The sequence below is a fragment of the Macaca nemestrina genome, chromosome 16 (assembly GCF_043159975.1).
Source record: "Macaca nemestrina isolate mMacNem1 chromosome 16, mMacNem.hap1, whole genome shotgun sequence".
Taxonomy (NCBI): Eukaryota; Metazoa; Chordata; class Mammalia; order Primates; family Cercopithecidae; genus Macaca; species Macaca nemestrina.
Window position 1 is genome coordinate 91,090,855 of NC_092140.1, and position 25,390 is coordinate 91,116,244.

The 25,390-nt window shown below is 35.5% G+C and overlaps 1 protein-coding gene across 5 annotated transcripts in view; it reads right to left on the reverse strand.

Annotated features, from left to right (window-relative positions):
- LOC105486020 (neurobeachin) overlaps positions 1 to 25,390 on the reverse strand; it is a 747,447-nt gene that overhangs the window by 233,018 nt on the left and 489,039 nt on the right. For all 5 annotated transcript variants that reach the window (XM_011748656.3, XM_071081645.1, XM_071081644.1 and 2 more), the window contains one exon: positions 2,110 to 2,253. In XM_011748656.3, coding sequence (XP_011746958.1) covers positions 2,110 to 2,253 — 144 coding nt within the window. The remainder of the gene's footprint in view (positions 1 to 2,109; positions 2,254 to 25,390) is intronic.

The window sequence follows — 25,390 nt, forward strand, 5'->3', positions numbered from 1 at the left end:
TAAACTTAAGAATTCTGGCTTGTAATAAAGTTCTAAAAGTGAATTTTATGTAACCTTGTAACTATTATGTTAGTCTAGATTAATAGGCTTCAGCATTTACAAAATGAATCTATTCTTATAAAATATGCAGAATATTTCTGTGGCCCTTCATAAAACATCCATTCCTTACTTTTCCACGGCATTCAAGGTTCAGAGTATATTTGTGGACTGCTGTTTTTAAAATGAACTCTACAGAGTAGGCAGAGGATCCATACTTTAGGACAGCTGTAACACACAAGGATCCTGCTAGAAGAGTATGAGTTAGGACCAGGTATATTATAGATAGGAACAGGTGTGCTCAATGACAAATCCGTTAAAAGAAATTAGAGGAGTCTTGATTCAGTGAATTGGTCAGGAGTCATATAATTTGATTTTAAATAGTTTATTTCAAGCATATTTTCACTGTTCTTTAGGTGTTTGAACTTAACTTTTTTGGGGGCTTTTTTCTTATAAACATAAATTAATATTAATAATTAGCTACCATTAAAGAAGAGAAATATATAAAGGTTATTAGTCTTCGTTGAATTGTGCCACTGGCATTACTGGGCAGTCTTACAATAAATTTCAAGGGACTATGTAAATCTGTATTAACTAATTATCTTCAGTAGGAACAAAGGACCAGCGAGTCAATCTGAACTGTACAATTATTAAACATCTCTGCTAGCATATATGAATAGGAAAGACAACACATAATACAACAAGGGTCAGAAATAACATTTGTGAATTTTCTATATTCTTTAAGATGAAGAATGAGACCAGCAGAAAAGAAAACACATCTGGGGGCAAACAGAATCAATGACCTTCATTAGCTTAAATTTCCAAATGGCCTCAGATAAAAATCTCTGAGCTACTAAAACAAACCACGAAAACAACAAAACCAAAACTTGAACATTTACTTAAGAATTTGAGGCAAACATTTGGTCATAGACTTAAGAGTACATTTAAATCGAAAAAAAAATAGTTTTTATAATACAGAAATGTTAATAATATAGAAATATCTAGGAACTAGCATTAGAGTAAACTTATTAAATATTTTCTTTCTTAATCTAGAAGACGGAGAATAATGTGCTATCTCCAGTTTACAATTAACAGTAACATCTTCTCTTTGAAGATGAAAAGACAACTCTTTCAACCAGTAGAAATAAATCACTAGAGACTTTCATAAAGCCATGCCAGATAATTTTCAGTTCCTTGCAACAAGTGTGATTTTGTGTCAAGAATTATAAATATAAGTCCACCTCTCTATTGCCACCTGCCACCTCAACCTTGTGTGGGCTGCAAGAGAACTAAGACTCAGCTACTTTTTGAGACTCTGAAGCAGGAGTTTTTAAGGTGAGGTTGGGGATATAATTCCACGGACTGATTTTCAGGGGTCAGTGATCACTATAACATTGTGTACAGAACTGTATGTGCCTCTTCATGAAGCCATTTGCTTTCATCAGATTCTCAAAGTGGCTTAAAACTCAAAAAAGGTTATGGGTGAATACGCTAAGATATCCATACCCCATCTGGTCACTGTAGAATCACATCCAGAATTGATCTCAGACATCTATCACAACAAGATAAACTGAGGCAGTAGGGGAAAGAATATCTGCTGGTGGCTTAGGAATATGAGGCTACAGAACAAAACAGGAGTGGAGAGAGACATTCTTTAGAGTGACAAATGGGAGGAAATGGCAAATTCAGTTGGCACCTGGGTGAAGGACCTATTGGCTCTTAAGAGTGTTGGAGACACATGTAAATCAATGAGCCTGTCATCCTGTCCCACTTCCCAATTATAATATAGGCACTTAGATGTGAGTAACTGATACTATTATTATTTCTTCTATATAAAAAGTTGCTCTTCATTACCTAGAAATTTGATGATATTCATTTATTGCCAGTAACATACACATTACTTTGGGGTCTTGTCTTCAATATTAGAAATGAGATAAAGTAACTTTTTAACATTCGTGTGATTGAGCATTGTTACAACCATTGGCACTCATTCATTTACTAGGAGACAGATTTTGAATTCAGTAGCTTTGTGTTCATTTACAACAAATAGGAAAAACATATTTTAAAATTTACCTGCAAGGTTGTCGATTTCTTTCTCCTGTAGCAGACTGACTGCATCATCGTCTCCTTCCAGCATAAGTTCTGTCTCTGCATTCTGGTTCACTATTGCTTGACTTCTGAATGTTTTCTTTGACTTTACTACATCTTCTTCCGTGCCTAATCACAATGAAAATATAATAATTTAGGTTATTATGATTGTTTCTGCTTATAGTAGGTATTATAAATAATTGATTGCTTTATGATAATTATATGCTGCATTTACATATTACTTTACAATTATAGAACATCGTAACCTTCTTTACCTTGTTTGGTTTCCTGTGAGAAACATGGGGTGTGAGGAGCTGTAATCACTGACCCTTATTTTAAAGATGAGGAAACTACATGCATTTTGGAGGAACCCAGCAATTGCTAATGTTAGAGAAAATAACTCTACCACGTCTTAGGATTGGAAGATCCATGTCTTAGGGCTCTAAGATCAGTGTATGTTGCACAAAAGTCTGTACTTCACCCCAAATTTATTTTCTTAAAATCACACTATTTTACATAATCACACTTTGTCTAAATTAGCTAATCAATTGCTAATTAGCTAATTAGCAGATCATTTTTGAAAGTGGATGAGATAGGTATGCAGAAAACAAAAAACCATTCACATGTGAGGGGAAAAATGATTATCATTGGAAAGTTACAGGAAGGCAGAGTTAGAAATGATGGAGACATAAAAGCTTCTTCATAATATCTATTTCTTTAGCAATTAGTGAAATAAATACTGGTTTTTCTGAAATGATAGCCTTATTTTGCTATATATAACAACACAAAAAGCTGGCCGGGCGCAGTGGCTCACGCCTGTAATCCCAGCACTTTGGGAGGCCGAGGGGGGCGGATCACGAGGTCAGGAGATGGGGACCATCCTGGCTAACACGGTGAAACCCCGTCTCTACTGAAAATGCAAAAAATTAGTCAGGCGTGGCGGCGGGCCCCTGTAGTCCCAGCTACTTGGGAGGCTGAGGCAGGAGAAAGGCGTGAACCCGGGAGGCGGAGCTTGCAGTGAGCCGAGATCGCGCCACTGCGAGACTCCGTCTCAAAAAACAAACAAACAAACAAACAAACACACAAAAAGCCAAAACCAAAACACATGAAAATAAGCAAAAAACTGAAATATTGTAAATATTGCAAGATTTAACCTGGCATTAATGTGTAAGTTAGAAATGAATGCATATGAATCCCTCAAGAATTTGACTACTTAACAAATATTTTCATACTTACATTCAGACACCTGCTTTGGCAGGTGACAATTAATATAAAATTATCTGAACTGAAAGCAACTTTTATAAATGCATACACCACCCACACCCACACAAACACCACACACATGAAATACTTTTATATCACTTGAAGCTGAAATTCCATTTAGAATAAAGCATTGTAATTTACTGTATTCTGTATTAGGATATAGTCTTCAAGGAGCAGCATTAACTCGGAAAACGTCTTCGTATCTCATTTGGTGTGGTGGATATATTCCTGGAAATGGGAGCCTTATAAATCAGTCCTATACGGTGTCGTATTATATTTTTAGGGGACATTACGGTGTTGAAACATAGACAATGGCTCTCCAAATGATGTCATGCCTTTGGTCGAAAGTTTACAATACTTTTGGTCAATTCACCCAGGCCCATACCATAGAACTTCCAACAGTCCATTACTGCCTACTGATATTTGCTCAACCATTGTGCTGTTGTTGTTTGAGACAGGGTCTTATTCTGTCACCCAGGCTGGAGTACAGCGGCATGATCACAGCTCACTGCAGCATCGACCTCCCAAGCTCAAGCAATCATTCTACCTCAGCTTCCTGAGTAGGTGGGACCACAGACGCATACCACAATGCCTGGCTACTTTTGTTTTTGGTAGAGATGGGCTCTTACTATATTCTCAGGCTGGGCTTGAACTCCTGGGCTCAAGTGATCCTCCCACCTTGGCCTCCCAAAGTGCCAGGATTATATGCATAAGCCACTGTGCCCAGCCTCAACCATTTTCTTGCAACTACATCTGGCTGTCATACAACTTGCACTGTAAAATAGTTATCTTTTTTCCTTTTTCTCTTTACATTTTGCATACTTCTTTTTCTCAGTGAATATAGGTCAATTCTGTTTGCTAAAATATGAAAAAATTGACTCAAAGGCCACCAGAGTAAAAACACATGTTGAGGAACATAGTCACATCACAATACCATTACAGAGTGTCACTGGCTGAGAGGTATAGTCTGTCATCCTAGCTCCTACTGGATAACCACATTTACAGCACATGGTTAATACATACCATAAATGTATAAAGTAATAGATTGTTAAATATATATTTTGATAAATACTTCAGAGACAAATAGTATTACAAATCAATGCTACATTGGAGGGGAGGGGAATTAAATGGGTTCCATGTGTATTGTTCTTTCACTGGCCCACAGATAATTATTATTTCTGGAATAAAAGATTGGGGATAGATCACTGAATGCTTCAGAACCTTATCTTAATTCTATTTGATTTTTGGTAATATAAAGCCAGCAAAAGAGTAATCTTCTGAGGGTAGCTATCTTTATAACTTGTTTGCTTCCTGGGCAAACAGAAATACAGAGCTTGCATCATTTGAGAACAAAAGAGGCAAATCCAATGATTAATAATTCAGAAATCTCTCCTGAGGTCTTCTTAGCTGTATTTCTGGACTTTGCCTGAATACTATTAACTGAACATTTCTCTTACTGAGCTAATTGTCTCTTGCTCCTTCTCCTCCTCGTATTTTGGCCAACCATGTACTTTAGCAGAAACCTAGGAATTCATCCTGCATGGTGACTGCCACGGCCCTAGTTCAGGCCATCACTGTTTTTGGTCTAGAGGGTGTCAACAGTTGCCTTACTCACACCACCTTCCATACTTTTGTCAGAGTGATTTTTATAAAACACAAATAAGTTGAGGATATTTTCCTATTAAAATTATTCATTAACTCCTCCCAATCAAGTATACCTAAAGCAAGACTTAGACTGGAGGATAAAATCCAAACTTCTTAGCATGGCTTTCCAAGGCCTTTTATCCTCTCATTACCAGTTCTGTGTTTTCACCACACCCTCCTCAGCAATATTGGACCACTTATAGCTTCCAAAATATGTCATGCTTTCACATACCTCTTTACCCATGCTAATGTTATTCCCTCTGCAGGGTATGTTACTACCTTTCCTCCTTGGCCTGGCTAATTGCTACTTGCCCTTCAAAACTCACTTGCTTCAGTTGTCTTTCCTAACAAACCCTACCGCACATTCACAGCTTACACATAATTCAACTGCACTGTATAGGTGTTACCTATGATGTGTCTGTCCTCTCCACTAGGCTGTAGTCCCATTTCTGTAGCTTCAGTGCCTGGCGCCCAGCAGTTGTGCCACAAACATGTGCTGAACTGAAGTTCAAGTTCACCCCACCACCCTATTCCCTTCTCTGATTTCTTAAGAGCCCTTGTGTGTTCTTTCCCTTACGCTTCCACCATACCTCTTGAACCCTGCTACTGCAGAATTTACAGGTATTGTAACTGCTTGCTTATTTATCTCCACAAAAGCCTCCAAGTTCCTTCATGCCTGGAAACATGTTTTTGTCTTGGTATTCTCAGTACTTAGCACGCTGCCTAGCACAGAGCAAACCCTTAAAAATCCTGAATAAATGTATAAACTCAGACATTACAGTTACCCTTGACTATTTCAAAAGTCTGAAGTTCCCAGGATATCTTGGAGTCTCAGTGAGTTGCCTTTAGTTTGTGGCAAGCTGGAGAATCTATGTATTTACAGGAAAAAGAACTTGTTTTTTTTAACAATAAAGTCAAAAAAGCCTTTTAAGTGTGAGTAATCTAATAAAGCAAGTTTTTCCTTATATAAAAATCAGGGGCAATCTTTGTCAGTAAAAAAAGCTTTATATTACTTTTGTATTACCAAAATAAATATTTACCAATGAAGAAAATGTAGTAGAACAAAGGTGAGCTCTGAAATGTATATCGAGCTTTCAATTTTATCCCCTCTGGTTTTAAAGTAGTAAAACAATCATGACTTTAAAAGATATATAGTAAACTAATCCATATCAACACACTAAGCTTGTCATCCTTGTTCAAGTGTTATCAGTTTGCAGCTCAGCAAACTTCCTGATTTTATGGTACTGCACCAAACATTTATCTAAATTAAAGCGTATGAGATCTAAAGGTGCTTTTCAATCACAATATCCTTTATGAATTAGAGTTTCATTCATCAAAATTACAGGCAAAAAGAGGTAAGGTCTCAAAGGGCTGTCTCATTACAAGGCTTGTAAACACTGTCCTTAGGAAGAAAAGGTTTAACACCCAACAAATCAAAATCTGATTGGGAAGAGAATTTATTTGAGATCATCTATCTTCAGAAGACTGTTGGACCGAGTGCACTTTTTGGCCTCTTTAGCCATTCATCAAGAAATTAACAAGCGAATACCACAAACTACCAGAACGCCTTGGATCTGAAAATGTATACTATGTGTAAAGCTGGGTAGGATAGACATATATATGTGCTATGGCCTATGAAAACATTAAAATACCAAAAAATTTAAAAGTTTAAGGAGAAAAAATGCCACTGAATTATAGCTCAAGGAAGCTAAATCCAAAATCATACTTATGTTATTTTCTATATCATGTGACAACACATGAAAGCACTCTATAGACTGACTTCTGAGTAAATATATAGATATAAAGCTCTGTATATGAAAATGTTATGTAATACAGAATATTGCATTGCACAAATCTAAAGTTCCTTTTTCATAAAATTTCTATTAATAACCAAGAATCCATGTGAAAAAAGGTATATTTTAAAGGTGAAGTAACAGCAGAACTAAAATGTTTCTAGTATTGTTACTATATTCCAGTATTATTGTTACTCTTATTGCGATATTTTAAATTACCATTTTAAAGTTTTATTGTTATTTTAAATAAGCATAAGTTAAAATGCAGAAATGACAAACTGGAGACATTAGCTCCTCTTAACGATATCAAAGAATATGTCTACCTGGAATGGCCACACGACCAAGGCAAAGCAATTAGTTCATGTGCTCTTTATGTTCTTTTCTATCGATAAAAATAAACAATTAATGTAAAGAAAAATATAGTATTTTATTTCTGTTTAAGAATTCCTCCTATAATCAACTCTAAAACATCTATACTAATAAAGAAAAAAGTAATTAACAACAATAGGTTAGCTATAAATCATATGTGTGGCTAACACACATAAAAAAGAGATATAACCCCATAATAAGCCAGTTTTAGTGTAGACTCAGCTTTTCACCAGCTTATGCTATTATTATTTATATTGACTGTGGAACTATGGTGTTTTCATTTATTGAAAAGTTATATATAGGTATATTTATGGGTATTTATATATACTTATATACATAGTATATATACATAGTATATATATAGTTATATATAGATGTATTTATTGAAAAGTTATATATAGGTATATTTACATAGGTATATAGAGGTGTATATATATATCTATCTAATATATATCAACCATGGAATAATACATTTTCAATGTTATTTTATTTGTATCATTTAAACATATGGTCTAAAGCTCATGATCTAGCCTCCGCTTATTTAACCTCACTATTTTACTGATTTGGCTTCTTTGCACTTCATATTCTCCAAAAGCAGAATGTTTTTGTCTGTATACATGCCACGTTGTCTCGAATCTTTAAGTCCAACGTATGTAATTTCTTTTACATAAAATCTATTACGTGCCTTTTCCTTCAGGATTCAGTCAGGTTGATTATTTCCATCTCTGTATAACATTTGTATCTTAGAAAGAAGTCATCACATCTTATCATTGTTCATTTTTGGAGTGTTTTTAGTTTAGGGATTCTCTACTGGACTTTAATTTCACTTGTCAAAATAGTATTAAATGTTTGTTGAGTAAATGAAAACACATAAACACAATTTACATATTAGTCATTTTACATGCACATTACTTGTTACTTTTCATGTACTTTACAGTTTCCTCATAAGTGGGAGAGTTGGACTATTTGATTTGCCATGCATAAGTTATTGTTCCCCACCAATATCCATTAGAAACATATTAAAAAAATTCAGACCAACCTCTTAATTTCAGTTTCCAAATTTGCAGAAGAGTAGTATTAAGTATTTTCCACATTTTCTTTCACAGGATCATTGCAAAGTTAAAATGAGACAATGGAAATGTGTGGAGATTGTTTACATAGTATGCTTTCAAAAATGTTTATTAAATTTTTGATAAAATAAAACAAGAGGGTAAAAAGCATACTGAGTACATAATTAAAACTGAAAAGGAACATAGTTAATGCTGTATTGCTTATAATAGTTTTGCATAAGATTTATGTAAAGAGGGGAAAAGAAAAGCTGGCTTATCTGAGGATTAAAAAACTCAAGATAAAGCATGAATCTATGGTCTTGGCACAATACCTATCCAACATCAGGTATTCAACAAGTGATAGTTTTCTTTCCTTCAGTTGGAGTTAATATTCTTCCTTCCACCATGCTGTTATAACAGTGTTTGTATTAATTAAAGCATGAATGAGCCTTCAGCGCTTCCACTAGATCGGATGCTCCCTGAAGACAGGAAGGATAGCATGAAGTACAAGTGTTATGAAGTAACACCTTTGGAAATTGAATGTAGTATAAATAGCTTACATTTTAAATGTAATGTATGTTTTCCATAACTATTTTATTCATTTAAAGATATTATTAAATAAAATTACATAAAGCACCAATGTATTTGACATGTACTTTTAATTTTGCATACAGATATTTAATAATATAAATATGTTTAGCATTCTGGACACTTGAAGGAAAAGAACTACTTTCTCAAGAAGAGATAATGCATTTAATATAGGCTTCCTTTCATCTTTGGAAAAAGATCTTTGGGAGGACACTGGCAAAATTGAAATCTGGTCTAATTTTATTTTTACCTAAAGGTATTATCAGGTAATTCTGTTTCTAAACACTCAGAAATCAGTTGGACAGGATGGCATTCCTTATCAGAGAAGAAATTATTTTCATTATACACCATTTCTCAATTTTTTTTTTTAGCTTGTTCAATGTATTTTGACAAAGTCTACCACTCTTTTAGTAGGAAGAAATGTTGCAATTCATTTCCAAACCTAAATACTTTTTAAAGTGCATTAATTACATGAATACTTCAGGAAATTTTAAAGCTTACTTTTTTCTCATTAAAAATTAAGTCTGAGCAACAAATACCTTTTCAGACTAGTGCTTTTAGTAACTCTATATGATGTTATTTAATTTCCACTAAAAGGAAAAAGATTTAAGATAAATCTACCTCTCAGAAAATTACACTAGATATGACATAATCTTGTGCAATAATATGTATGAATCAATTTATTACTGAGAAGTTTGCAATTTTGAACATTTCAAAAAAACCTGAAAGAATGCTTTTTCTTATACTGAGGAACCTAGTGTTCAAAAACATTTTATGCTTGCCTTAGTTTATCTGTGAGATAAAAGTGATACACACTAGAACAGTCTACTGTAACAATCATTTACTAATAAGTAAATATTTTTCTTTGTAAATCATCTAAATTCAAAGTTTAATTTTGTGTTTCACTTTATAACATATAGTGTATCCTTCCTTAAGAAAAAAATTATGATAATAGGAAAGATCACTTTTCTAATGAAGACTAAGGACAAAAAATTAAATCATCTTCTTTATAAAACAGCATGTTTTTTTTTTAAAAAAGAAAGGAAAACAGACCTTTCAATAGAAAAATCCCAATGGCAAAAATTGTTAGTGATACTGAATAAAAACACTAAATTAGAATGACCAGAAATCTCAAGCATTTTCTCACTCTTTTATACCTGATACTGAGTCAGAAGCCTCACTTTATCAATATAAAATTATTTTATGAAAGCAAGTATTCCTACACATGAAATAGACTGTTTCTATTTGTTGTTCCAAACACATTTTAAGTAAAAATCTGAGTATTTACTAAGCAAGTTTAATAAATACAGATATAAAGTCTGGATAGTTCAACCATCCAATTCCTTCTTTCTTAGTTGTGGATATTTTAGTTTGAATGAGTTGGATCTAACCATGATTCCCAATTCAATTTAATTTTGTTGACAGAGAATATATTGAATAATCCAAAATAGATATTATCTATACCACTATAAAATTAAAAACCTAAGACACCAGCTTCAAATTTATAATAAACTTGGTTCAAAAATGCTATTCCTTACATGGACCAATAATTCATGACACTTATGGTCCATTTTAGCACACGACTATATTACATAAAAGTCAGAGCACAGCATCTTATGTATTTTTACCAAAAAGGAACTTGTACAGACTTTAATTTTAAACTAGATATAAATATTACATCTTTAGGTAGGCTATGTTTTGAAAAGCTGGGGGAAAACAGTTCAGTGGTATAGTAAATGTGCAGCATTAGCAATCTGGGAATTAACACATGGAAATTATCCCAAGTGTTAAATTTGTATTCAGATTAGTTATGCTTGTAAACAATTTATTGGAATTTAAGAAAGAAGAGAAGAAAATGGCTACCTAACACCAACAGTTATTGCTCACTGGAAAAGGACATCAAGGACACTTGCAAGCAAAAGAATTGGATCAATATTAACTTGATTTTCATTTCATGCTTCCCCAACTCCAGTAAGCTGACAATATACTCTGATTATGTGAACTGCCTCAGAGTAACACAGAAAAGGTTATTAGAGCAAGAGGTAGAAATGGAATGCACTTTTTATATTGACAGGCCTGCTAATAGAGTATACTGATTTTCAAAGACATGCAATGCATTTTTACAATTTGGTTCTGACAGCAAAAACGGAATTTCATTTTATTCCTAATTCAAAATATTCATAGGTAAGCAATATTTTTTAGAGCAGACCAACAAATGGGAAATTCATAAACAGCATTTTTAAACAGAAAAATGCAATTAAAAAAGTACAAGAAAATATTATTGAATTTAAGTGAAGCACTATATAAGTATGAAATGTTAACTTAATAATCTTGATGGAGTCAACGTAGAAAACTGCATTCTATGCTTTTTAAAGAAAATTTGATAAACCATATTTTAAGAATATACATGATGGTAAACGCAGACTCTCTCCACATTTTAGACTGGATATTACTTGGTAGGATTTTGATTAGCCATGAAGTTAAGATTTTTAATTATTTAAAATGGGATTTCATTATATTAAAAATCACAGGGCACATTTTACTTGTGAAAAAACATAATAAAACATATAGAAAACCTGGGTCATTTTGGAACTCTCTAAATATCATAAAGAGCAGAGATGATGCATTATTCATCTTTGTGACTATACGAGTACATTGCTTAGCGTTTGGTCCCTATGATAAAATACACACAGAAAAAGACTAACATGAAATAAATACATGGAAATGATAAAGACAGCTATCTTTACATGGATGTCTTCTTTAAATGTTTTTGGCATTTTGTTTTTGGTATTTCCTATAATGAGCATATGTTTTTCTGAAAGAAAGCAAGAAAAGGAGGGAGGCAGGGAGGGAGGCACAAAGGAAAGGAACCTGTATCATGTACCAAGACGGGTAGATGGCTGGTGAGCAACAGAATGTGAGTTAGAAAGTTTGGCAACCATTAGAATGAAAGAAAAGATTAACTGGACAACTTGAGAGTGGGCTGCGAGAGTGGGGAGACTTTCCTGCACAGTAAGTGACATTACCTCAGGAATGATGCTTAGTGTCTTCTTTTTTTTTTTTTTTTTAACATCTAGCATTCCTTGTTTACTAGAGTTTTAAACTTTTTCCATTTCATGTATTTTCAAATAGGAGACAAGTTTATTTTTCCATCTTGCAGATAGCCTATGCACTAAGACAATATTCTCAGTTTTTTATCTCAATCCAATTATTGAGTGATTTTGGTATCCCTCTGGCACATTTAGTAAATGTCAATTCCCTATTTGATCATTGTGATGGAGCAGCAATTTTTGTGAAGGTGGCCTGGGTCATGAAGGTAGGGGAAGGAGCCAGCAACGAGTCAAAGAATTAAGATGGCATTAATGACAACATGGCCTTCATTTGGGATATGGCATATCCCAAACATAATGGCTTTGATAGGTCATGCAAGTTAGCATTTATATTATATTTTAATTACATTATGCTAAAAATGAATGGTGGTTTTGCTCTACACAGCATTAACAACCAGAAATCAGATTACTATAGATTAGAATTTTCAATGAAGAATTTACGATAAGAATTTTAAAAATGTGAGGGAGAAAATCATGATTGTATAGACAATTTAAGGAAAATAAACAGAGAAAATAAATACGGGCTGGTTTTCCATGAGAGGCTTGGTGTCTTCTTTTAAGGCTATCCCAAAGTCCAATGTGGACAATTCACTTTAAAAGTGTGAGATGGTGGAAAATGGGGGCAGGAGACTTTTGAGACAGGTAAGCAATTGGCCCAGAGACATGGAAGAAAGAGATTTTAAGTCTCTTTAATTATTAAAAAATGAAATATCTAAGTGATGGTGCTGATACAGATGATCTAAAAGCACTTTTTAAAACACCAAAACATTTAAAAATATTTTCCTAAATGGCACAGAATACATATCCTGAGAATGATACTAAGTTAATCTGTTCTGATGTATCTTTACAGACAATAGGTTATAAGCGTCAACCAAATATTAGCAGGTAAACTTTACAGCAGAGAAATGTTCAGTAATGCCCTTACAGTTAAGGAAATTCCAAATGCATTTACTACAACACACTGTAGAGTAAGAGACTGGTATTTGGGTTGAGTTAGCTTTATCTATCACTTATTATTTAGCACGTCACCTAATTTCTATGGTTTGTCATTTTCCAAATAAAAATCATTTAATGACAATCCCCTTCACAGCAGGGCCACCACTGTGTTTCAGCCTCATCTTCACACCATTTCCCCACACTATCCTGTGTTCCATTATTCAGTACCATTTTCCATTCCTTGAATACATTATGTTGTATTATGTGGTCCCTTTTTCCACAATGCCACTCTCCCACTCATTGGCTTGGGAAGACTTCCATTCATCCTTTCGACTCCAGCTAAAATATATTTCTTCAGTTAGGCAACCCTCTTTACTGAGCTCTCATAACATTTTTAATACACTTAGATTAAAATATTATAATTGTATATTGTAATCACTTCTAAATGCGATTGTGTGTACACTTTACCAAAAATTAGTCTACAAGAAGCAAGATTTTGAACAATGATCTAAATTAGTTCCATGCCAGTCAGTAATTTGGAAATACCATCCTTCTAGACCTATTTTATAGAAAATCCATCCTTCAATGTTGTTACCCAAAGTGATGAACGGCATGGTTAAAATCTGTTTGTATACCTTAAAATTAACCAATTATCAGGCTGGGCGTGGTAGCCGATACCTGTAATCCCAGCACTTTGGGAGGCCAAGGCGGGTGGATCACCTAAGGTCAAGAGTTCGAGACCAGCCTGGCCAACATGGTGAAACCCCATCTCTACTAAAAATACAAGAATTAGCTGGGCATGGTGGCGCATGCCTGTAATTGCAGCTACTCAGGAGGCTGAGGTGGGAGAATCACTTGAACCTGGGAGGCGGAGGTTGCAGTAAGCCAAGATCGTACCATTGCACTCCAGCCTGGGCAACAAGAGTGAAACTCCATCTCAAAAAAAAAAAAAAAAAAAAAAAAAAAAAAAAAAGGAAAAAAATCAATTATCAATTAAATAAAAAATAGCAACTGAGTAATAAGCACAAAGAATTGTATTAATGTGAATGTTCCAAATGGAACTGATAGAAGTTCAAATGGTTTATCCTCAAATGGTTTTTGTTTTATCTAGGAATATGAAACATCTAAAATAAAAATACTTTCTGAAACCTTTACAAAGTGACTTGTCATCAAATGCCAAATATTAAGGCCATTCAAAGGAGTAAGGGTCCTTTGTCTCCATGCCATGATAATTTCTGTTATCACCTCTGCCTTTACTCCCCTGATAACCTGGTAAATTCATAATCTTGAGGCAATTCATAAGCCTTTACTTGTTTGAAGCCTACTCCAACCAGACTCAGTAAGTCACTGTCTCTCCCTGTGCCCCTTTAGGAACTACTACATCCCTCTATGACAAATGTTTATTTTCTTTATTCCTTTCCATTGGACTAGGGTTATTCAAACTTTGCTACAATCGATATTTTGGGATGGAATTTTGCTGTTGTCATTGTGGGGAGCTCTCCCGTATGTGGTAGGGTATTTTAGGCAGCATTCCTGGTGTCTACCAATTAGATGCCAGCAGTGCACTCCTACCCCCACCCCTGTTGAGAATCACTACACTAAACCATGTGCTGTTAGATGGAAGAAACTGATTGTCTCAATCTCCAAATCCAGCATCTAGCATGTGCATAGTATGTAGAAGTTATTCAATAAATGCTTTTAAATTAATAAAGTTACTCAAGTCCTCTGAATCTGTATAAAGTCTACAAGCTGAACCTTCGACAGAAAACTAAGTGGCTTGTTAGAACATTTATTAATATGAAAAATGCTATATAATATCTGTAAAATGTATTTTGTAAGAATATTTTGTAACTTAGCCTTTATATAACCCATTTAAATTATTTTAAGAGACTGTAAAAACTATTGGTGAAGACAAGGCTATGATACTAAAATATGACACTACACCAAAATGAGCTGACAGACACTTCCTGCATGTCTTTCCCTCTCTCTTTTTAAAAATTTACATCATTGACTTTCAATAAACGATTTAAACCGTAACCAGATTACCTATTTCATTCCAAACAAGGAGATCCAATTAATAATACACAAACCAAAATGGAGTTTTCAATGAACAACAATGAAGATGTTTACTAGAGTCTCTACATAATAGAACCAATAGGTTATTAGGTTTTAAAAAATCAAGTCATCTCTCTCACATGTTATAAGAACTATAAAGTCTTTGAAAAATGTAGTCAGATTACTTGATAGCTTCTTTCTCAACAATTGTATAGCCGTCTTAGTATTTTTCTATTCTCACTGCCTTTCTTATTCTTGATGACTGAAAGTAGCACATTACAGTAGCCATGCATATACCATCAAAACTAATTTAATTCCAGATTCATTACAGAGCTGCTTTTTATTCATCAAGGTCATATCTTGATGGCTTCACAAGCTTAGATAAATCAGGTGTTAAGCAGACACATCTCTGAGGAACATAAGAATGTTCTCATTTGCAGTTCTCAGCATATCTTATTATTTATTGCCAAAGAAATGACTGATTAACTTTGTCATTTTCGCTACATGTTTTTTTTTTTCCTCAGGCTGAAGCAGACTACTACTCTCTTCTATGATGTCTGATCAGACCTATTTAAGATGATGTCTTTGATCACAGACATGGAGGCACTTGTAATCTTAGTTTTTGATGAAATATTGTTCCACTGTAATTTTATGAAAGGGCAACAGAGGCCTAAATAATAATTGACAGTCAAAAAAGACAATTAAACTTACTAAGATTTTGTAGCATTCTTCGACAACTACAATATTGACATGCTAGCAATGCACCAGAATTTGACTAAGTTTTATTTTATTTGACTAAGTTTAAGTTTTATTCTAATATATAAACAATATACAAAACCCTCCTTTTTCGACCATTTCCCTATTAGCTAATTTGCTCAAAAGAAAAAGAATTCTGCAGATCAGAAGATGAGTTTATGAGTTTTAAAATATTTTCCTTATACTGTTCCATTGCTATGGTCTGTAAAACTCATGGTAATCAATTAAATTTTCACTTGTATGAGATTTTACTATTAGAAAACACCTAAATAACACATTAAATACATGCAAAATTAGAACACTAACCATCAGGGAAAAAATTACATGCCTCTAGGTTTTCATTAATCACATTCCAACACCAGAGGCTGAAAGTATATCAAATCACACAAAATCTTTTGCACATGACAACCTCATAAATTATTCAACTCATTAGTATTACTAAAAAAGCATGAAAATCTCCATCAGTATAAAGGATATTTTCCAACTGAAAAAGGTCAACCAAGTTTTAATAATGAAATAAGGGAAAGCTTTTCAAAGTAAATATGAAATAAAATTATTATCCATTATTTCCTTGAAATTACATCCAATTCTGATTGCTCATTTAAAAGAGAGCATTGCCAATGTATTATTAATATATATGAGGCACCAAATAAATTGCCTGAAAATAATGTCACGAAATCCAAATGAAGACTAAATGTTCCTTCCCATCACATGAAAATTTAACTATAATTTAAAATGTTTAGTTGAATTTAGGATATTAGAAAAAATCAAATGACTCAAGATATTTTTATTAAAACATGAACTCTGCAAAATCAGTTTCACTTCTATTACACTAATAAAGGCTTATATTCTTGAACCACCGTATACTTACTACATTAATAGATAAGACAAAATCTATGCCAAATCCCAGGGATTGCATTCATGGTCATGTAAAAATTTCCTAAGGAATTTAAGACTGTTCTCCCAGTGTATACAACATGTTGAAAATTCTGAAAACTTTGATTCCTAATTCAAATACTTCTAGACATTCTGAAAGTTCCATCTATAAAATGTTCTTTCGTTCCTAAAATCTTTTTTGTTGCTACCAGGTAATCAATATAAAACTTTTTGACCAAAGTGTTCAGCAGAAATTCTACACAGTTAGCACTTAACTTTCACAGTAGAATTTAACAATAGGGAAATTGAAATAGTGTCATTATTTAACATAGAGGAAGAGATCAGTTGAATTTCAACTTATTCTAGTAGCTTAGTCAGAATTTGCAGGTTTGTGCTATAAATATACTCTTAATCTCCACCTATGCAACTCCAAAACATTAAATCATTTTGGATGTTAGTCTATATACTGCTAGACTTCAAAATACTTAAACACATTTAAATGTTTAATGACAGACAGAATATCTAGACATCAGGCTATTTTTTTTAATATGCTTTATGTTCGAGGGTACATGTGCACAACGTGTAGGTTTGTTACATATGTATACATGTGCCATGTTGGTGTGCTGCACCCACTAACTCATCACTTACATTAGGTATATCTCCTAATGCTATCCCTGACCTCTCCCCGCATCCCATAACAGGCCCCAGTGTGTGAAGTTCCCCTTCCGGTGTCCAAGTGTTCCCATTGTTCAATTCCCACCTATGAGTGAGAACATGTGGTGTTTGGTTTTCTGTTCTTGCGATAGTTTGCTGAGAATGATGGTTTCCAGCTGCATCCATGTCCCTACAAAGGACATGAACTCATCCTTTTTGATGGCTGCATAGTATTCCATGGTGTATATGTGCCACATTTTCTTCATCCAGTCTGTCACTGATGGACATTTGAGTTGGTTCCAAGTCTTTGCTATTGTGAATAGTGCCACAATAAACATATGTGTGCATGTGTCTTTATAGCAGCATGATTTATAATCCTTTGGGTATATACCCAGTAATGGGATGGCTGGGTCAAATGGGATTCCTAGTTCTAGATCCTTGAGGAATCGCCACACTGTTTTCCACAATGGTTGAACTAGTTTACAGTCCCACCAACAGTGTAAAAGCGTTCCTATTTCTCCACATCCTCTCCAGCACCTGTTGTTTCCTGACTTTTTAATGATTGCCATTCTAACTGGTGTGAGATGGTATCTCATTGTGGTTTTGATTTACATTTCTCTGATGGCTAGTGATGATGAGCATTTTTTCATGAGTCTGTTGGCTGCATAAATGTCTTCTTTTGAGAAGTGTCTACTCATATCTTTTGCCCACTTTTTGATGGGGTTGTTTTTTTCCTGTAAATTTGTTTGAGTTCTTTGTAGGTTCTGGATATTAGCCCTTTGTCAGATGAGTAGATAGCAAACATTTTCTCCCATTCTGTAGGTCACCTGTTCACTCTGATGGTAATTTCTTTTGCTGTGCAGAAGCTCTTTAGTTTAATTAGATCCCATTTGTCAATTTTGGCTTTTGTTGCTGTTGCTTTTGGTGTTTTAGACATGAAGTCCTTGCCCATGCCTATGTCCTGAATGGTATTACCTAGGTTTTCTTCTAGGGTTTTTATGGTTTTAGGTCTAACATTTAAGTCTCTAATCCATCTTGAATTAATTTTTGTATAAGGTGTAAGGAAGGGATCCAGTTTCAGCTTTCTACTTATGGCTAGCCAATTTTCCCAGCACCATTTATTAAATAGGGAATCCTTTCCCCATTTCTTGTTTTTCTCAGGTTTATCAAAGATCAGATGGCTGTAGATGTGTGGTATTATTTCTGAGGGCTCTGTTGTGTTCCATTGGCCTATATATCTGTTTTGGTACCAGTACCATGCTGTTTTGGTTACTGTAGCCTTGTAGTATAGTTTGAAGTCAGGTAGCGTGATGCCTCCAGCTTTGTTCTTTTGTCCTAGGATAGTCTTGACAATGTGGGTTCTTTTTTGGTTCCATATGAACTTTAAAGTAGTTTTTTCCAATTCTGTGAAGAAAGTCATTGGTAGCTTAATTGAGATGGCACTGAATCTATGAATTACCTTGGGCAGTATGACCATTTTCATGATACTGATTCCTCCTATCCATGAGCATGGAATGTTCTTCCATTCGTTTGTGTCCTCTTTTATTTCGTCGAGCAGTGGTTTGTAGTTCTCCTTGAAGAGGTCCTTCACATACCTTGTAAGTTGGATTCCCAGGTATTTTATTCTCTTTGAAGCAATTGTGAATGGGAGTTCATTCATGATTTGACTCTCTGTTTGTCTGTTATTGGTGTATAAAAAAGCTTGCGATTTTTGCACATTGATTTTGTATCCTGAGACTTTGCTGAAGTTGCTTATCAGCTTAAGGAGATTTTGGGCTGAGACAATGGGGTTTTCTAAATATACAATCATGTCATCTGCAAACAGGGACAATTTGACTTCTTCTTTTCCTAACTGAATACCCTTTATTTCTTTCTCCTGCCTGATTGCCCTAGATAGAGCTTCCAACACTATGTTGAATAGAAGTGGTGAGAGAGGGCATCCCTGTCTTGTGCCAGTTTTCACAGGGAATGCTCCAGTTTTTGCCCATTCAGTATGATATTGGCTGTGGGTTTGTTATAAATAGCTCTTATTATTTTGACATATGTCCCATCAATACCGAATTGAGAGTTTTTAGCATGAAGGGTTGTTGAATTTTGTCAAAGGCCTTTTCTGCATCTATTGAGATAATCATGTGGTTTTTGTCTTTGGTTCTGTTTATATGCTGGATTACGTTTATTGATTTGTGTATGTTGAACCAGCTTTGCATCCCAGGGATGAAGCCCACTTGATCATGGTGGATAAGCTTTCTGATGTGCTGCCGGATTCGGTTTGCCAGTATTTTATTGAGGATTTTTGCATCGATGTTCATCAGGGATATTGGTCTAAATTTCTCTTTTTTTGTTGTGTCTCTGCCAGGCTTTGGTATTAGGATGATGTTGACCTCATAAAATGAATTAGTGAGGATTCCCTCTTTTTCTATTGATTGGAATAGTTTCAGAAGGAATCGTACCAGCTCCTCCTTGTACCTCTGGTAGAATTCGGCTGTGAATCTGTCTGTTCCTAGAGTTTTTTTGGTTGGTAGGCTATTAATTATTGCATCAGTTTCAGAGCCTGTTATTGGTCTATTGAGGGATTCAACTTCTTCCTGGTTTAGTCTTGGGAGGGTGTATGTGTCCAGGAAGCTATCCATTTCTTCTGGGTTTTCTAGTTTATTTGCATAGAGGTGTTTATAGTATCCTCTGATGGTAGTTTGTATTTCTGTGGGGTCGGTGGTGATATCCCCTTTATCATTTTTTATTGTGTCTATTTGATTGTTCTCTCTTTTCTTCTTTATTAGTCTTGCTAGCAGTCTATCAATTTTGTTGATCTTTTCAAAAAACCAGCTCCTGGATTCATTGATTTTTTTGAAGGGATTTTTATGTCTCTATCTCCTTCAGTTCTGCTCTGATCTTAGTTATTTCTTGTCTTCTGCTAGTTTTTGAATGTGTTTGCTCTTGCTTCTCTAGTTCTTTTAATTGTGATGTTAGGGTGTCAATTTTAGATCTTTCCTGTTTTCTCTTGTGGGCATTTAGTGCCACAATTTTCCTCTACACACTGCTTTAAGTGTGTCCCAGAGATTCTGGCATGTTGTATCTTTGTTCTCATTGGTTTCAAAGAACATCTTTATTTCTGCCGTCATTTTGTTATGTACCCAGTAGCCATTCAGGAGCAGGTTGTTCAGTTTCCATGTAGTTGAGCGATTTTGATTGAGTTTCTTAGTCCTGAGTGCTAGTTTGATTGCACTGTGGTTTGAAAGACAGTTTGTTATAATTTCTGTTCTTTTACATTTGCTGAGGAGTGCGTTACTTCCAACCATGTGGTCAATTTTGAAATAAATGCAATGTGGTGCCTGAAGAATGTATATTCTGTTGATTTGGGGTGAAGAGTTCTGTAGATGTCTATCAGGTTTGCTTGGTGCAGAGTTGACTTCAATTCCTGGATATCCTTGTTAACTTTCTGTCTCATTGATCTGTCTAATGTTGACAGTGGGGTGTTAAAGTCTCCCATTATTATTGTGTGGTAGTCTAAGTCTCTTTGTAAGTCTCTAAGGACTTGCTTCATGAATCTGTGTGCTCCTGTATTGGGCGCATATACATTTAGGATAGTTAGCTCTTCCTGTTGAATTGATCCCTTTACCATTATGTAATGGCCTTCTTTGTCTCTTTTGATCTTTGTTGGTTTAAAGTCTGTTTTATTAGAGACTAGGATTGCAACCCCTGCCTTTTTTGTTTTCCATTTGCTTGGTAGATCTTCCTCCATCCCTTTATTTTGAGCCTATGTGTGTCTCTGCATGTGGGATGGTTCTCCTGAACATAGCAAACTGATGGGTCTTGACTCTTTACCTAATTTGCCAGTCTGTGTCTTGTAATTGGAGTATTTAGCCCATTTACATTTAAGGTTAACATTGTTATATGAGAACTTGATCCTGTCATTATGATGTTAGCTGGTTACTTTGCTCATTAGCTGTTGCAGTTTCTTCCCAGCATTGATGGTCTTTACATTTTGGTGTGTTTTTGCAGTGGCTGGTACCAGGTGTTCCTTTCCATGTTTAGTGCTTCCTTCAGGATCTCTTGTAGTGCAGGCCTAGTGGTGACAAAATCTCTAAGCATTTGCTGGATTGTAAAGGATTTTATTTCTCCTTCACTTATGAAACTTAGTTTGGCTGGATATGAAATTCTGGGTTTAAAATTCTTTTCTTTAAGAATGTTGAATATTGGCCCCCACGCTCCTCTGGCTTGCAGAGTTTCTGCCAAGAGACCTGCTGTTAGTCTGATGGGCTTCCCTTTGTGGGTAACCCAACCTTTCTCTCTGGCCATCCTTAACATTTTTGCCTTCATTACAACTTTGGTGAATCTGACAATTATGTGTCTTGGAGTTGCTCTTCTCGAGGAGCGTCTTTGTGGTGTTCTCTGTATTTCCTGAATTTGAATGTTGGCCTGCCTTGCTATGTTGGGGAAGTTCTCCTGGATAATATCATGCAGAGTGTTTTCTAACTTGGTTCCATTCTCCCCGTCAGTTTCAGGTACACCAATCAGATGTAGATTTGGTCTTTTCACATAGTCCCATATTTCTTGGAGGCTTTGTTCATTTCTTTTTACTCTTTTTTCTCTAAACTTCTCTTCTTGCTTCATTTCATTCATTTGATCTTCAATCACTGATACCCTTTCTTCCAGTTGATCGAGTCAGTTACTGAAGCTTGTGCATTTGTCACGTAGTTCTCGTGTCACGGTTTTCATCTCTATCAGTTCGTTTAAGGACTTCTCTACATTGGTTATTCCAGTTAGCCATTTGTCAAATCTTTTTTCAAGGTCTTTTAGTTTCTTTCCGCTGGGTTTGTAGTTCCTCCTTTAGCTTGGAGAAGTTTGATTGTCTGAAGCCTTGTTCTCGCAACTCATCAAAGTTATTCTCCATCCAGCTTTGTTCTGTTGCTGGTGAGGAGCTGCATTCCTTTGGAGGGGGAGAGGCGCTCTGATTTTTAGAATTTTCAGCTTTTCTGCACTGCTTTTTCCCCATCTTTGTGATTTTATATACCTTTGGTGTTTGATGGTGGTGATGTACAGATGGGGTTTTGGTGTGGATGTTCTTTCTATTTGTTAGTTTTCCTTGTAACATTGAAGACCCTCAGCTGCAGGTTTGTTGGAGTTTGCTTGAGGTCCACTCCAGGCCCTGTTTGCCTGGGTATCAGCAGCACAGGCTGCAGAAGAGTGAATTTTGCTGAACAGCAAATGTTGCTGTCTGATCGTTCCTCTGGAAGCTTCGTCTCAGAGGTGTACCCAGCCCTGTGAGATGTGAGGTGTCAGTCTGCACCTAGTGGGGGATGTCTCCCAGTTAGGCTACTCGGGGGTCAGGGACCCACTTGAGCAGGCAGTCTGTCTGTTCTCAGATCTCAAACTCCATGCTAGGGGAACCACCACTCTCTTCAAAGCTGTCAGATGGGACATTTACATCTGTAGAGGTTTCTGCTGCTTTTTGTTTGGCTATGCCCTTTCCTCAGAGATGGGGTCTACAGAGGCAGGCAGGCCTCCTTGAGCTGTGGTGGGCTCCACCCAGTTCGAGCTTCCCAGCCACTTTGTTTACCTACTTAAGCCTCAGCAATGGTGGGCACCCCTCCCCCAGCCGTGCTGCTGCCTTTCAGTTACATCTCAGGCTGCTGCACTAGCAATGAGGGAGGCTCTGTGGGTGTGGGACCCTCTGAGCCAAGCATGGGATATAATCTCCTCTTGTGCCATTTGCTAAGACCCTTGGTAAAGCGCAGTATTAGGGTGGGAGTGACCCGATTTTCCAGGTGTTGTGTGTCAAGGTTTCCCTTGTCTAGGAAAGGGAATTCCCTTCCCCCTTGTGCTTCCTGGGTGAGGTGATGCCTCGTCCTGCTTTGGCTCTCGTTCGTTGGGCTGCACCCACTGTCCAACACGCCCCAGTGAGATGAACCCAGTACCTCAGTTGGAAATGCAGACATCACCCATCTTTTGTGTCGCTCATGCTGGGAGCTGGAGGCTGGAGCTGTTCCTGTTTGGCCATCTTGGAACCCTAGAGGGAACTATCGCTACTTTTTTTTTTAACTTTTACATGGATGTCCTGGAAATTTGTATATATAAAATCTTTATATAAAATACACAAAATCTGTTTTCTTTCTTTTTTTTTGAGTCTTTTTTTTTTTTTTTTTGAAACTAAGCTTTCCACTCTTCCCACAATATGATATTGTTTTTCAGATTTTCCAAATAAAACTGCGGTGAATATTTTAAAATAGTTTTTCTTCCCCTCTTTTGAGTCATTTTGTTGGGTCAAGTCCCCAGATGGGGAATTGCTGGGTCAAAGATTATCAGCATTTTTAAGGCTCTTGATGTGCATTGGCAAAATGTTTTGCAAAGGACTTGTTTCCAGCAATCCTCATTTACATTGTTTTAGCAACATACTTGAGATTCTTTTTATTTTTTTACTGCAAACCCACTAACAGTGAATATTACAAGAAAAAGGTTTCTGAGCTCATTTACAATGGATAAATGATTTCTTCTGTACTTTTTTAAAAATCACTTTCACTTTTAATTCAAGTTGCAGGGATAAAATTTTAAAAAAATCTGAAATAATTTCAAACTAATAGAAACATTTCAAATATAGTACAAAACCCCTATTTTTATCCTTCTCTAGGTTTTCCCAATATTAACAAAATCTACTCCCCCCACCCCACTCCTGTACATATCCATTATCACTAATCTTTTGAAAACCTTTTAAGAAGTTGCAGGTATGGTACCCTATTACCCCTAACTACTCCATTGTATTTCTCAGAACAAGAACATTCCTGTGTAAGCACCATCGACCCTCCAACTTTGGAAGTTAGCATTGATAACAATACTGCCATCCAGATCATGGACCCCAGTCAAATTTTACCAACTGCAATCATCTAGAAAAATGTGCTGTAAGGCTGGGCACCATGGCTCATGCGTATAATTCCAGCACTTTGGGAGGCCAAGGTGGGTGGATTGCCTGAGGTCAGGAGTTCGAGACCAGACTGGTGAACATAGTGAAACCCCATCACTACTGAAAATACAAAAGAGTTAGCCAGCATGGTGGCAGGCGCTTGTAATCCCAGCAGGAGAATGGCTTGAACCCTGGAGGCAAAGATTGAAGTGAGCTGAGATCGCGCCATTGCACTCCAGCCTGGGCAACAAGAGTGAAATTCTGTCACAAACAATCAACAACAACAACAAAAAGTGCTGTAATAATCTATCTTGTCTTTTTTGGTCTTCTCCAGTTTGGAATATTTTCTCAGTCTTTGGAATATTTTCTCAGTCTTTCCTTATCTTTTGGGTCCTTGGCACTACAAAATCTGTTTTGAATTAAGTTTTTCAACATTTACTGGATTAAGTGCTTTGTAATAATTATTGACATTTACTTCCTATTTCTTCTGAAGAGATATTTTTGATATAGGTTAGAGTGCACATTAAGAGGCAGGAAGAAGGCACAATACTAAATTTCTCTCATCAATTTGTGATTCTTCCCTCTACTTCTATATATAGATCACTCCAGGGAGAGCTTCCCCCTCACCTTCTCTACATCCTCTGTATTTACTCCCAACTCTCCACTCAGTTCTAAAGTCCATAGTCTTGTGAACTGTGATGAAGGTTACAGGAGAATCATTTTTGGAGATAAAATTGCTTTAGTTCTCTTTAGTCTTCCACTCCCTGACCTTAGAATGACCATGGAGTAACTCCAATAGTATCATGTAGATTCCCTGAATATTGTATAGTATAGATGTGTCATCTTTGTTCTTAATAGGTATAATAAAAACATACTCCTATTTTCTTTTATAAAATAACACAACTCAAGAGGGATAGATAATAGGTTCTGAAAGTTGCTGATGATCCAGATGGAAAATTCTTAAATACTATATTTTAAAATATAGTACACATAAAGAATATTTAGTATCACTTACACCTCTATCTATTTCAAAATTAGGGTTTTTTTTTTAACTTTAGGTTCATTAACAATAGTTACTATTTTATTAAAATATGACTATCAGTTTGAAAAATATTTTATTTAAAGATTTTAAATTTTGTTTCTTACAGGCTTTGACACTGGTTTATTAGGAATTATTTTACAAATTAAACACACAAAGTATTCACTTTTAAGAAGAAATACAAACATTTTTCTTAAAAAAGCCTTTCTTAAAAGTAATCTGTAGACTGTGGAATGTAG